Source organism: Ammodytes marinus (genome assembly GCF_949987685.1).
Source record: "Ammodytes marinus genome assembly, chromosome: 9".
Taxonomy (NCBI): domain Eukaryota; kingdom Metazoa; phylum Chordata; class Actinopteri; order Uranoscopiformes; family Ammodytidae; genus Ammodytes; species Ammodytes marinus.
This window is the reverse complement of record NC_137213.1, coordinates 4,544,161-4,560,130: the sequence shown is the minus strand read 5'-3', so window position 1 is coordinate 4,560,130 and position 15,970 is coordinate 4,544,161. Positions and strand designations below refer to the sequence as shown.

The following is a 15,970-nucleotide window of genomic DNA, read 5'->3' as shown; positions in this document are numbered from 1 at the left end:
GCTCAGTGACATTGTAGTTAATATGCTATTGACTGTTCTCTAGTACCAGCGCTAAACTATTTATGGAAAATATATTTTTCTATAAATCCCTCTCTTCTAACTTCGTGTTTTGTCATAACATTTTTATTCCATTACTTTGCTGATTTTTAAGTTTTGACATTGTATCGTTGTAGTATCAGTATTAGATATTTTATTACTAAAGTTTTTTTTTTTTAAATTATGCTTCTAAATTTTTTTGTCCTTTTTTCGCCCTGCGGTATCAAAAATGTTATCGAATTTGATATTCCAGTATCGTGATAACCCTAATACAGTAGGCTATGTATCAGTATTCTACTGCCACATAGTGACCAGATTGATGCCTTTTTAACTTACAATGTTAAAACATTTCGCCCACTAATACCCCCACTACGACCCACACGGATTTGTCCCCCCTATGTTCAAACCATGGCTACACCTTTTATTTGGTCAAAGACAATTAGAACCACTCTCCTTCTCTGTCTGCTATGTTTTAGAATTAGAACGCAAATAGGCTGCAATGTGTTAGCCATTGGACTGTGTTGCTGTGTTCTGTAGTTCCATTGCATTGCTGCAGCTCTCATATGGTATGTACTGCCATCTAGCGGCGGCAAATACTAACAACACGACAGCTGCCACTACTTGAAGACACAGACGACGACACTTGAATGAAATGGCTATATGTTATATAGGCCTATCTTGAATGTCGGTCATTTTTATAACTTATTTTAAGGCCTTCCGGTGTGGATTTGTTGTCTGAGAGTTTGAGATAGGCTATATTTGATTGTTGGTTAATCATAAGGATATAACACTGGTGACGGTGGTAGTCACGTGATCTCGCGACCCGGAAAATAAATATTGGCTCTGTTTTCCGTTGTTCCAGTCTTCCAGCAGTAAGTAATATGCTGTAAAAATGTCAGTATCTGGTGTGTGTTGAACTTGTGTGTGCGTAAAAGGCTTCCCGTTACCGGTGATATGGCACGGTGCCATGACGCGGCATCAGGCTAGGTCAGACAGATCCAGCGGGAGAGAATCAAACAAGCAGCAATGCTATGCTTTAACAAACGCTTCTTATCGACGTTGTCTCTTTTGTGAATATTAGCTCGTTTTTATCTGGAAAGTTTCTGCTGTAGGACGGAGGCTGTTATGTCCAGCTGTCCCCGCAAACAAATACAGTAGCCTAATGCCAGCTGCGTGTCACCTCATATATAAAGACGTATTTATATCTATGCTGTCACCTAAGGAAATAAACTATGAATACCAATGCATCTTTACGGTAGCCTACAAATGTTTCACTCTCAGTATTGGTGTATATTTGATGCTCATAACTTTACTATGGAGCTTGTAGATGCAGAATGGTGACTCGGTGTGTAGTATGAGACTGGTCCACTGTTTAGTCCACTGAGTTCAGCTTGGCTTATGTGATGTCACAGCACTGTGAAAGTACATTGTACTGTACTGTAGTAGATTGTGAGGAAGGCTAGGCTATGTGCTATGTGCTAGGCTATTTGACTGTTACACTTTACTGCTCCTTTATACTTCCAGCTCACTACATTTCAGAGGGAAGTATTTCGTATTGCAGTGACTGGTTTTGAACAGAAAACCTGTTCAGCGCATGGGTTCTCTTACAGTGTTTTAGAATAGGGTAAAATGTTTAACGTACAGATATCATCAGGACATTTGTTATTATTATTTTAGCAATATAGAACTAGGCTATTTATGTGTAAATTTGCATCTCTGAAAACCAAACATTTGGATACCGGATAAAGCAAGAGTTCAAATCTTTAGAGTTTATTTCGTTTTTCCAACTTAGGTTTATTAGTGTTCAACTTTTTTCAGAATAGATTTTGGATACAGCCTCTTTTATTTTTTTAATTAAAAAAATATTACGTAAAGGCTCAATAAAATAAATCAACTAAACTTAACGGGTCTTAAAAATGCATTCCCATCATGTTTTAAGAAATAAAAGGAATCATACATGAGACATTTAACAACATATGAACAAATCCCTTTGTATAGTGTTATAGTGCTAAGAATGATTATGGAAAGTTGACGTAAATGCTTTAGAAATTGAGGTTTTTGGTTCAGAGTATTGAGAAAAACAAACGACTTGTAACTATAGACATATCCTCAACATCACCTCAATGTTCATTATGGAACTTTTGATTTGCTAGTATGAAAGGAGAAGTTAAATGGACACATCTCAAGTCAAAATTGACCAGTGCTAGAAAATGTTTTTTTCCCTGCTGTGTATAAAATGTATGTAGGCTCTTCAGTGTGATATAGCTGTCTCCTCCACACTGTACAGATGGATGAGCAGAGCTTCCAGGGCTGCTGTCAGCTCCTGGTGCAGCGCTCACAGCAGCTGGGAGACGGCTGGAGCTGGGAGACTGTACAGGTGAGGGGGTAGGGCTGGGACTAATATCACCATTAATTGAACCTTTGACCTCCATTACGATTAATGCACGATTTTTTAGGTTTTTGGTCCTCATTAAAAACGTGGCTAAAAACAACAGCCACTTCTTGTTACTCTTGTGATTTAGAAGTTAGTCATCGCTCACCTTCAATTTGCCTCTGCCTGTTATCTACATTGTGTTATACAGCATCCACTCATCACGTATGATCAAACAATATGAAGAGGCAGAGTTAAAGCACAATGCTTTTATTTGTGTACAAAGAAATAAATAAAAGATGCATGTACAAAACTGCATGTAGGGCTGGGCAATATGACCAAAATCTCATATCCCGATGGTAATTTCATATCCTGATAACGATACATTTGATGATATTGCATATTTTCTGTACATTCAATTAATAAATATTTAATAAAAATAACAGATGGAAAAGCCTATCATATTTTAATAAGGCCTATATAGGCCTACTCAACAAATAAAAAGTATGCACACACAGGTGAAATTCATTTTATTTATTATCATGGAAAAGCTATTTTTTTAATGTGATTTCATTCAAAATGTGAAAATTCCATACATTCTAGATGTATAAGACATATAGTGATATAGTTCAGGATTCCGTCTTAGAGCTTGTGAAAATCAAAAATTCAGCATCTCGAAATTTTGAATATTCCATAAGAATTTATAATACAGAAATGTTGACCTTTTGAGTAGTATTTTCATTAATCTACTATATACAGTCCCCTCCAATAGTATCGGAACGGTGAGGCCAATTCCTTTATTTTTGCAGAGACAATAGATCAACATTTCAGCTTTCATTTCCAGGTATTCACATCTGGATCTGATACACAACTGAGAAAATATCATTATTTGTAAAGGAACACCACATTTTTAGGTGAGCAAAAGTATTGGAACAGATAGACTTAAAATAAATTAAAGTGAATAAGACTTAATATTTTGTTGCAAAGCCTTCGCTTGCAATAACTGCATCAACTGCAATATTCCAATTGGTTGCATCTTTCTTTAAATTGGTAGACAAAATGTAAACTTCTGAGTTCATTTTGCTGTTGCCATCATGTGTTACATCATCAATGAAGATTAATGAGCCCATTCGAGAAGAAGCCATGCAAGCCCAAGCCATGACATTGCCTCCACCGTGTTTCACAGATGAGCCTGTATGTTTGGGATCATGAGCAGATCCTTTCCTTTTCCAAACTTTAGCCTTTCCATCACTTTGGTAAAGGTTGATCTTGACAACAACACAGTAACACATGATGGTAACAGTAAAATGAACTTAGAAGTCTACAGAAACATTCTGACTGCCAATTTAAAGAAAAATGCAACCAAACTGATTGGAAGATCCTTCATCGTGCAGCAAGATAATGATCCAAATAAACTGCAAAAACAACAAAGGAGTTCATCAGGGGCAAGAAATAGAAAGTTTTAGACTGGCCAAGTCGATCTCCAGACTTAAACGCTATAGAGCATGCATTTTACCTGCTAAAGAGGAGACTGAAGGGAGTAACCCCCCAAAACAAACAGCAACTGAATGAGGCTGTGGTAAAGGCCTGGAAAAGCATCACAAAAGAAGAATGCCAAAGTTTTGTTATGTCAATGGGTCACAGGCTTGATGCAGTTATTGCAAGCGAAGGATTTGCAACAAAATATTAAGTCTTATTCACTTTAATTTACTTTAAGTCTATCTGTTCCAATACTTTTGCTCACCTAAAAATTTGGTGTTCCTTTACAAAAAATGCTATCTTCTCAGTTGTGTATCAGATCCAGATGTAAATACCTGGAAATGAAAGCTTAAAGGTGCTGTAAGCGGAATGGTTCTTTTAGCTAACTTCCTGTCAGTTACTGCAGTTTGCAGTCCCCTCGCTCGTCCCTACGTCACCACATTAATGCACTGCGGTCTTCAAGCAGCGAGTTATCTAGCATCATCTCAGATCCATAAGTGTGATAAAACATGATAAAAACCATCAAAACAGACATTGGGAAGGATTTTTACCTGCTCTGCCATTGTAGGCGCATACACATTCACCCATCTGTTGCTCTGGCGTGCACCGGCAGTGAGACCATGGAGTGTATTTACTATATATGAGTGAGACGAGTGTCGGTTTGTAGCGTTCTCTCTTCTGATTGGATAAAAATTTCAGGATACTACAATAAGTTTATTTGCCGATTACATGCAAAGCAGCTGACTGAGAGATCGGCTTTATGAAACGCGCACATTATGTATGAATAAAGAGCGATTTTACACTTATATTAACATAAATAAACCGCTTACTTCACCTTTTAAATGTTGATCTATTGTCTCATATTCATATTTTGGTGTCAAACCCAAATGTTTCCAGTCTACAGCAAAAATAAAGAAATTGGCCTCGCTGTTCCGATACATATGGAGGGGACTGTACTTGGTCTGGGTTCTTATTTTGCATGAATTATTGCATTACTGCTGAGGTGTTATGAAGCCCAGGTTGCTTTGATAGTGGCCTTCAGCTCGTCTGTATTGTTGGGTCTGGTGTGTCTCATCTTCTTCTTGACAATATTCCATAGGTTCTCTATGGGTTTCAGGTCAGGAGAGTTGTTTGGCCAATCAAGCACAGTAATACCATGGTCAGCCAACCAGTTACTAGTGGTTTTGACAGTGTGGGCAGGTGTCATGTCTTGCTGGAAAAAGGAAATCAGCATCTCCATAAAGTAGATGTAAAAAATGTAAAACTTGCAGGAGCTCGCAGACAGCAGGTCGCCTGCTATAGTCATTCTAAATTAAAGTCAGTAGCCTAATGATCTCTGTAAAAAGCTAAACTATAAAATAAAGCTCTCTCTTCTCGCTCTCTCTGTTGACCTCACTGCACAGCTGGAGATCAGAGCAGGGTCTGCTGGCAGTGGGAAAAGGGACACTCTTCTATTTTCAGCAGCATTGATCCGGGTTCAAAAACCCAGCGTCGACCCGCTCATTTTGGTGGGAAAAGGGTATTAGTCACATTTCAGTTTTGAAGTAAAAAAAAAACTGTTTAAAATAAATAACCTTTGCATTTCTTGCATCAAATAACTTGTTTTAAATAACTTTTCAAAAAACAATTGTTTTTTGAAAAGTAGAAAATAAAAGTAAAAAATAACTTGAATCTCTTGTCATAGAAAATGAATGTTAATACGTCTCTGCTGATTAAGAGTGAAGAAAAGAGGGGCATGGGACAGGAGCCAAATCAAAATAATTGACATGTGCCAGTTTAATTAGATTCCAGGGTCTGAATGTCCCAGCCCTATGAGGTCCAGGGGCCGTATTCACAAAACATTTTATCTTAGCGCTAAGAGTACTCCTAAGGAGCACTAAAAGTTCTTAGTAAGGAGTAATTTCTTAAAACCTATTCACAAAGCTGATAAGATCAACTTTTACTAAGGAATGGGAGGGACTCCTTAGCTAAGACTAGAGGGCGGTGTTGACCCTGTTGCTATGGATGATGTCATGTTCATACCTTCTATGCCCACAGTGATTGGCTGAGAGGGAATGAGAGCTAAGAGTGAGTTTATGATAGAAACACTGTGGGAGATATCCATATCGTGTCGCTGTATTAAAGTGAAGAGTTTTTATATAGGCTACAATTAATGACAAGTGACACTGATTTAACATGAAACCAAGATACTGCAGGGTTTCCCACACATTCGTTCACAATTAACCTACAATAGCGCCACATAAGTCTATTCATTTAAAATGTTACAATGATTTGAATCGGAAAAAATATCCTCATTGAACAGCTGCACGCCATGCACTCTCACTGTATTTCCCTCAACGGCGGACTATGCCGCAATAGTCAGACAGCGACAAACCAGGAAATTCGCAATTTAGAAACAGAAATCGTAAAGTGCATGCGGAAGGAAAAAGGCGAGACGCGCAACTATACAGTAGCGGACCTGTGGAATGGAGGAGATGGAAGCGCTACATATGGGCCTACTCTAGTAACAAATTAAACCCAAACGTGACACCAACAGTAACTTTCAGTGCATCGTAAACCCAAAGCAACTGCAGGAAAAGGAACTTAATACATAATTTTTTATATAAATATAATAAATATAAATGTGTCTATACTTTCTAAACATAGCTTTACTAAGATCATTAAACCCTTACAGCTATTAAGGTACCTTTTGTAAAGCTCACTAGCATTAAATCTCTCCAAAATGCCATCAAATGAGTGTCTGTGATTTACTCTTAGTGACTTAGGAGTCCTCTCGAGGACTCTTAGCTTTTCATAGATTTAGGAGCTAGTTTTAGCGCTAAAAGGCTTTGTGAATTACACTTATCTTAAAAAGTTAGGAGTCCTAAAATTAGGAGTGAAACGCCCCTTATTTTTGAGAGTTACTCCTAAATCAGCATGTTAGGACCTACTCTTAGCCTTAAAATGTTTTGTGAATACGGCCCCAGGTGAGGAGGCGTGTTGCTGTGTTAGCCTGTTGTGATGCTAATACTAGCATGTGCTCTATGTACAGGGCTCGGCATCAGAGGGCTACCTGAGGAAGACTGCTCTCAGGTCAGTAGTGATAGACTGCAGCACAGTGTGGGACCAGGAAGGAAACCGTTCATCATCAGAGGTGACACACTGAGCTCATACCATGTGCTACTTAATCCAGCTGGGCTTTCACTTAATATATTTGATTCTCAGGAATTAGTCAGTACTTGTAATTGACCAGTTAGGAATGTGTAAAATGAGCAAAAATTAGAAATGTAGTTGAATGATTAAAGTGATGATCTGCACTCACCTACCATTCTTAATGATGAAGCTGGTTAAGCTCCTGAATGAATGTTCATTCCAGTGGTGAAATGTTACCTTTACAATATCTCTAGTACTGTACTAAAGGACAAGTTTGAGGCTCTTCTACTTTATTTTAATCTTTTCTTTTCATGCTACTTTATACTTCTGCTCCACTACAATTCACTGGGAAATATTGTACTCTTTACTCCACTACATTAATCTGATAACTTCAGTTACTAATTACCTTATGAATTAGGATTTATGCCCACGGAACATGAAGAGTTTATGAAATATGTATACTACACATTAGTAGTCATAGGCCTACAAGCACATAGTATATGAAACATTACAAAAAAGGGGCCTGGAGTAAAAGGGGCGTAAGTGACATATTTGGCGAAAATTACTTTTTTAAATAATTTCAAAGGTTTTGATTTGTTCTATCACCAGTAAAAGAATAACCTCACTATTCATTTAACTTTTTGAAATAAAGGCTGAAAACATTGAGACGTGAGTGAAAACCATCAATTGAGCTTGGCGCACAACAGGCTTAAGTGTAAGTTAAGCGCCTTTATAAATAGGTTAAAAGAGCTGACAATATGCATGGCACAAAAGACCAACATTTATACTACAGAACAAGTGTTGTCCAATCCAATCTGATATACCCACAAATGAAGGAGAAAATATGGAAACACTTCATTTTAGTCATTCCTATCTTTTAATATATGAATTCCTTGAAGCCTAATCTCTATAAAAGTAGAGATTGCTTTCATCCAGTCGCTGGCCGTTTTACGGAGGGGAGGGTGCAGGCAGTACACTTGCACCCCCTAGTGGCCAGAAGTTGAAAGAAAATACATTTCTACTTTTCTGAGCGCATTAAAGCCATTTCATAACTTGTATCCAGCCTCATGATTTTTCTCTCAAAGTTTTCCAGACTGATGCATTTCAACTTTAAGATGTACAAATCTCTCCCCTGGAACCCACCAACCTCCTTGCACCTCCTAATGTCAGCTCCTAAAACTGCCAATGGTTACAGCCTCTCAAATTTGAGGATTGGCTGCTTTTCCTCTTAATAATTTTACATTTTTACCAAGCAAAGAATCAATTTATGATTTTTTTTTTTTTAAAAGCTACAAAGTATTTTAAAAGGGGGTGTGTGTGTGTGTGTGTGTGTGTGTGTGTGTGTGTGTGTGTGTGTGTGTGTGTGTGTGTGTGTGTGTGTGTGTGAAAAGTATTTACAGTCCCATAGAAAATAAGCTCCACCTCATCCAGATCCACACCTGCTTCAATTTAAACAACATTTTCCTTCAAAATCATATAGTATGAAGTACAATCTTACATTACTGTAATGACACAACAAAACAAAAAGGAAATCAAATACATTTAAACAAATAACATTTTGAAATGAATAAAAAATACAAAAAAGTGCTTCTCCTGTTTTAACAGAACACACTAACTTGTTCTAAACAACAACCTTTACAACTGAACCTGTTCAGCCAGGAATCTGAGCCAAAAACTGTGAAAATGGCATCAAGATTTCTGCGTTCTCTGACATTATCCTCAGGTAAATACAGTTTAAATACATCACAGTCAATAACAGAATATGAGGCATATGACCTGGTCAATATAAAGCTCCCATGTTCTGAGTACAAGAACGCACTGCTGCAGCGCAGGAAATGCGACATAGCCCCTCTGATAGTATAACAGGGCAAAGCTAAATACAGGCGCTTTCATCAGTGGGTCATAAGCTCAATCACCATTGTTTGAACTCACTATTTGATAGAAAGGAACTTAACAGACAATACAGTGGATGGTTATCTTACGTAGAAAAAACGTAGTAAATGATGTGAACAATTGCTCCACCACTCTCTCATTGTGCCACAGAGAACAGTAACAGGCTGAACACATTGACCAGCATCTCCACTATGTGTCTCCCTCCACAGTCTGCTGCTGACGACATCATCACAGCTGGCCTGGGTGATGACATCATCACAGCTGGCCTGGGGGAGGAAGATGAAGAAGATGAAGAGTTGAGTGTGTGTACAGCATGTGAAGGCAGCAGCATGGTGCTTCAGAATGAGTATCACATCCTCTTCTCCTGCAGCTACAGCACACCGGTGCTCTACTTCAGAGCCGTCACTCTGGGTGTGTTCCCGTCACTACACATACACACACACACACACACACACACACACACACACACACACACACACACAAACCCTTTTAAAATACTTCGGAGCTGCGGAGAAGTAGATACAAAAAATAAAAAATACTACTATGCTTTTAATTTTAAATGTTTGTTCAGAAAAGTTGTCTGTCCTTCCATGTCTGAGGCTATAGACTCATATCAGTCGAATGTTTTCATTGGTTCCTGCCTTCTGTCAAATACATTGATGCAGTTCATTGTCTCTCCCATAACCCGTTTCACAAATAGTTCCATCGTATCTTAATAAAAACCAAATACACTGTTGGTAACAAACACATTTGTGCTTCCCACATTCTACTGTTTCTGACGGCCGTGTCATGGCCACAGAAGTGGACCGTTAAATCAAGACAGTATTTATTAGACCACAATGTTGTTGCCTTAAATACTTTGAAAGAGGATTTAGTGCAGCATGTTTTCTAAACCTGGAAAATGAGAGAACCAGAGGGTGTCCAAGATGGCTATAAATGTCCAATATGGTTGGCTATCCTGTTACACTTTAGTAGCCTATAGAAACATATTGTATATTATAAATAATGTAATCAGTAGCCTAATAGCAGTTTGCTGCGCTTCTTTGTTCATCGATAAATAGGCTACTCGGACAATTTATTTCTGCTAAATATAAACTAGTATTCATCACCAACTAATTTATGTTTTTTGAAATACCCCCCAAACAATGAGCAATGAACAGAAACTAGCAATCTTCTCCAACCATTTAAAAAAAAAAAAAAATTTAAGATTTTTTTTTGGCATTTTTATGCTTTATTGATAGTGTAGAGACAGAGTTGAAATGGGGCAGAGAGGGGAGTGACATGCAGAGAACGACCGCGGGCTGGAATCGAACCCGGGTCCGCTGCTGGCCGAGGCCCATGGGGGGGACGCCCTACCAACTGAGCTAAAGGCACCCCCTGCTCCAACCATTTTTAATGAATTAAAAACTTTACAACTTTATATTCCAAGTTACGTAGATGTCGATGGATCTATCACTATGCATCACCATATACCCACAATGCATCTGTGATTTGCAAGATGTTGCTATTTACGACACAGGTTATGTCAGCGTGATGCTCTCTGTGACATCTTCTCCCTCCTGTGTCAGAGGGGAGGAACCTGTCTCTAGAGGAGGTGTGGACCTCAGTCCATCCAAACTTCAGGTCCAGGCTTCAGCACAGTCCTCTGAGCACCATCACTCTGCAGGTAAGAACATCCCTAAGACCCCGTTTCCACCTGGCATTAACATGTGGTTTTTGTGATCCGATCACATGAATACAGCTCTAACTACAGGTGAGAACACTCTCAAGACGCATTGAGATCGGATCACAAAAACCACATTCGGAGGTGGTTTACGTCGCTTGTGTCGCTTGTATCGCTTGTATCCACATTCATTTGGTAGTGGAAACACCAATGTGACTCTTGTCCACTTTAGGGACCTCCTACTCAACTGCTGCCCCCTGCCTGGGCGGAAATACGTTGAAAATGCATCACTGGCATTCATGCAGCTTTTATAGAAGCCTCATGAACGAGTTGCAAATGACAAGTTTACTCCTCTGTTTTCATTTCACTGCGTAAATCTGAAAACACGGAAATCGCTGCTATTGACTGGAGAGCTGCAAGGCAACGACTTCCTGTTCTTATCTGCTTAAGAATAAAAGTCAACTCGCGTTTGGGTAGTAACAGGCTTTTAATGTGAAGGCGCACAGGAAATATTCTGTTCGCATACAGTATCTTAACTTCATACAGAAAGCCGCCCGTGTATGCTACTGGTGTTGGTGACAAGAGTGTAGCAGACGTTAGAAAAGGCGCCCCGCAAACACACATCTTTTACCAGCCAGAAGAGGCGTAATAACTTACTCGCCTAAGAGTTTTTACTTTTATATACTATCTATGATATTTCCCGCATTTGGCGAGAGCCCTCTAAGCAGTGTTGTGCATCGCGCCTCCTTGTCTAAATGAGACAGTAGCATATCTCGTCAACCTAGACTGGTAATTATCTTCGCATGTAATGCATTTTAATAGCAAATGCGATTAAAACTGTGGCACTGTACAGCCCTGTATGTTTACTTGTTTGAACCCCACCGGTTAAAAACACCAATGCAAACGGAAATGATGAACGTGTTGATTTAAATACAGCGCGGGTAAATGGAATCCGATCACAAGTAGACAGAGAAGTCACATTTGAAAATACAAGTGGGAACACACGGACTGAGAGCTGTCCACTTGTAACCAGATTCAAAAAGTCAGATGTTAATGCTAGGTGGAAACAGGGTCTTAGGGTGTATTCACACCTGCTGTGTTTAGTTCGGTTGAAATTAACTACCGCCTCCGGTGTGCATCTTTCAGGCAGGTGTGAATACAGCAATCGCACTCGGGGGCGGACCAAACAAACGCTCCGAGACACACCTGAAGAGGAGTCTCGGTGCGTTTCCATACGCACTCTGCTGCAGTTCGTTTTTATAAATCGCCGACAGCTTCACTTTATGGCAAAGTGTTGTTGTCGCCATTGTTGAATAGATTAGTTGTGGTTTGACCGAGAGCCCCGAGCCAATATACTACATTTGAGAGGATGCGTTAAAATGCTGAATGTGTTCAGCGATCAGATTAAGTAGAGGGGAGCGTCTCCTACACAGTGCCTACAGGTTCACGCTGCGCTTTGCATGAAGTGTGTGTTTTATTTAGCTTGTTAACGGGTTAGACCGTTAATACTATCTAGGTGTCAGTTCGGAGCTCATCCGCGCCGAAAATGACACACAGCTGACTCACAGCTAAATCAGCTGTGTGTCAGCTTGAGCCTATTCTTCTCGTCCAGCAGCAAAACTACAGTGAACATGATAAGTTTCACATCGTAGGCTACAAGCCACAAAAAAACATGGCATTGTCATACATATTTAAACCATATGAAACAACACTTATTTGATGTTTTTCTTTTTTTTAGATGTATTTATTTATTATTCTTAACCCCATATTAGATCAGGCAGTGCCCCCCTCTCTACAACGTAAATGACTCGCAGTCTAGCCTACAGATTTTAATGACGCACAGTTGTTATTTACTGATGGCACAAAATAAAAATGTTTGCAGTAGGCTATAGAATATCTCCATGATTGTAAACACTGGCAGTTTTCACCTGGTGCTTCCTGCTTTTCCCCCGTCCCAGAATGTCTGTCCAATGAATGAATGACCTCAGATCACATGTGGTTCTGCTTCGTTTTGCTGGTTCACTTGCAATATGAAAAGTGGACCACACCAAACAAAAAAATCTAAATTATTTTTGGTCTGGACCAAAGCAAGTGAACTAGCGGACTTTCACAGTGTGAATACAATACACCCTAAGACAGGGGTCCCCAAACTACGGCCCGCGGGTATAGGCCCGCGGCCGATTTTAAAAATATAATGTAATATGGCCCTTTTGAATTTTTTTTTTTGCATTTCTTAGTTAACCCACTAGTGCAGGGGTGTCAAACACTGATTGATTGGCCCGTGGCACATTTTAAAAATATAATGTAATATGGCGCTTTTAATTTTTAAATAATTTAAATGCACTCATTATATTACAGAGAAGTATGTCCCATAAAAGAAAATTAGCAACAAGCCCATCCCAGAGGACCCTGCATAATATTTTATTTTAAATTAATATTATTATGGAAAATCTATGCGTCCTTCTCCAATAGCTTCTAATTCATCTGACACAGTGTCTCCATTTTTTTTTCATACAAAATTCTTCAGATTTAGCCTCTTAATTTCCCTCTCAAAGTGCACCAGATTCATGCATTTCGCTTTAAAAACTTTAAAAAAATTCCCGGGGGGGCATACCCCCGGACCCCCCTAGGAAGGTCGGGACCTCGGCTGGATACTATTTTCACCCTGCTGGACATTGGACGCAAAGGCAGAAAACACTGGGTGTATCATTGGCATATAAACAAGAGGGGAAATGTGTCTGTTTAATGTGCAAGGAAAGTGTTGCCGTGAAGAAGGATTACAATTTACGAACACTATGAAACTAAACATCAGAGCAGCTACATGTCCTGATAAATGTATTATTTTTGCAAAGTGGCCCAGCCCTTCGTAGATTTTTCTGTATGTGGCCCTCAGTGAAGAAAGTTTGGAGACCCCTGCCCTAAGACCTTAGGAGTGAGGAAATGTTTGGAAAAGTGAGGACAGCTTTTAAAGGGCTGTTTGAGGGTTAACACTAGGTTTTAAGGTTCAGGTGTGAATGAGGTTAGTGTAAGGCAGTGGTTGTCAATTATTTTCTGTCATGCCCCCCCCCCAGGGGACAGAAATTTTTTCGCGCCCCCCCTAAAAATACTAAAAATACTGAAATACTATTGAGAACCTGCTCATATTTATTTATTTATCTGTACAAAACCACTGTATGCGTTTTTGGCACGAGCATTCTGCATATAATCACCTTATTATCAAATTAGATAACAAAAATTAGCTGATATAACTTCTGCCGCAAAAAAATTCAAAGTTCAGTTCATTAGCTCAATTTGTAACATTTAAACAAGACTGCTCAGTCTGTGTGAATCTCAGGACAGAGAAACAAGAGCAAATGATTCACTGAGGTTTGCATTTCATTAAAAAAAATGTAAACTGTAAACATAGTTAAGGTGGTGTTTTTTTATTATTATAGGCCAATATGCCTTCTATGATGCGATAACCAATAATGAATTAATGTTATTATTAGTCTACTTGCTTGATTTCTTTTTAAATAGCCTACAGAGACACTTGGAGACACATGTGGATGTTTATTTACTGCAAATCGCGGCCTTTCGGGCAGATATGACCATACACAAGCACACATCGCGCTTGCTAGCACTTAAAAAATTTGGTCAGTTGGAAATCATTTGAGAAGCACTGGTGTAAGGGTTGGGGTTAGGCATTTAGTTTTGATGCTAGGGGAAGGTGCTAGGGAATGCATTATTTAAATGATGAATATCCTCACAACTATAGCTGTACAAATAGTGTGTGTGTGTGTGTGTGTGTGTGTGTGTGTGTGTGTGTGTGTGTGTGTGTGTGTGTGTGTGTGTGTGTGTGTGTGTGTGTGTGTGTGTGTGTGTGTGTGTGTGTGTGTGTGTGTGTGTGTGTGTGTGTGTGTGTGTGTGTGTGTGTGTGTGTGTGTGTGTGTGTGTGTGTGTGTGTGTGTTCCAGGAGCATCCTCTATTGGGCCAGCCTTTCTTCATGCTCCACCCCTGTAAGACAGAGGAGCTGATGAGGCCGGTGCTGCAGGCGGCTCAGGACCAACACAGGTACAGTCACTGCTAGCTTCACTCCTCCATGCACACAGAGGCATAACGATCTGGTGGCCCGTTTCAAGACCTAGTGTGGGGCCCCCCACTTTTTTTTTTTTTTTTATAAATAATGCTTGTGCAAGCTTGTAAAATAAAATGCATCAATCTGATGCACTTTGAGAGGAAAATGTAGAGACTAAATCAAATCTTAAGCTGCAGAAGGAACATTATTTAAAAAAAAATTCTTAAGCAGGCAGCACTCTTCAACTGCAAAAACAGTACAGTAGATTGGACTGCAGACCCATGTTATTTGATGGAGGGACCCATTTCAACAGATAAAGGGTGGATAGCTAGTTTTTATGAACAATATGGAATTTACACATATAAAGATTATTCCTGTATGTGTGTGGGGGCCTCATCATGAAGCCCATAAGACAGAGCTAATAATGCTGTTGTTTTGGATTTGCTTTTGTATTTCTCCGATTTCTTTCCTTATATTTAGGCTATTCTTTTTGGACTCTGTTATTACAGGCAACTCATAAGCCATGAAAAAGGTGAGAAGTCCGAAAACAAACCCCGGTAGGGGGATCTGGGGCATTCCCCCCAGAAGATTTTGTGATTTGAACATTTAAGAGAAGCAATTTGGTGTATTCTGGTGAAGAGAATTAAGGAAAAAAAAAACTTTGTCAGATAAATGAGCAAAACAAGTTAGTCAGCCAACCTTCTTGACTTTTACAATACAAAGTGTGTAGGTAGCCTATTTACTAGGGATGAGCCCGAATCCGAATATGTATTCGGATAAGCACAGATAATGAGTTTGATACGGATACAGATAATTTCCGAATAGTCCCGTTATTATTTTTTTTATTTATTTTTTTTATATTATGCGCTTAATTGACGCAGTGCGTTCCGCCTCAATGACGCTACAGGTAGAATGACACTAACAGCTGTTCTGCGGTGGACATGAGAGGACCGGGCGCGTCCCGTGAAACGCTGTCTCTGTCTATTTATCCACTGACAAACACAGCGCGTTCACCCTATGTATTTACATTCACTAGGCCTACTGCTTAAACTCTATCAAACATCACAACATTTCCATCAAACTGATGCTTAGGACTTGTACTTTTTCAGCTGTCAATCAATGCGTACACGCCTAGGCCTACTTCAGGACCCATACAATAAAATCGGAAACTGCAAACTTGACACATTAAAATCACATGCTATGGCTTTGTGGAAAGGCTAAGATATTATTTAGGGTTTATGAGATTGGCACATACGTTGATACAGATTGTTCATAAATATTAGTTTAGTAAAACAAATGTAAAAAAAGAGGGAGAGGGAGACCTTAAGGGGGAAAGAGGGGG

General features: G+C 39.3%; 1 protein-coding gene across 5 annotated transcripts in view; it reads left to right on the top strand.

The window, feature by feature from the left end:
• Positions 1–865: 865 nt before the first annotated feature.
• The window catches only part of atg10 (ATG10 autophagy related 10 homolog), a 341,626-nt gene continuing 326,521 nt past the window's right edge, over positions 866–15,970 (top strand). The window contains exons 1-6 of one of the 5 annotated variants that reach the window (XM_080034697.1): positions 866–908; positions 2,324–2,413; positions 6,918–7,019; positions 9,121–9,322; positions 10,480–10,577; positions 14,527–14,624. In XM_080034697.1, coding sequence (XP_079890823.1) covers positions 2,324–2,413; positions 6,918–7,019; positions 9,121–9,322; positions 10,480–10,577; positions 14,527–14,624 — 590 coding nt within the window. In that variant the 5' untranslated portion in view covers positions 866–908. Of the gene's footprint in view, positions 909–932; positions 1,024–2,323; positions 2,414–6,917; positions 7,020–9,120; positions 9,323–10,430; positions 10,578–14,526; positions 14,625–15,970 lie in introns of those variants that run through there. The other 4 variants (XM_080034699.1, XM_080034698.1, XM_080034701.1 and 1 more) reach the window with 4 other exon arrangements.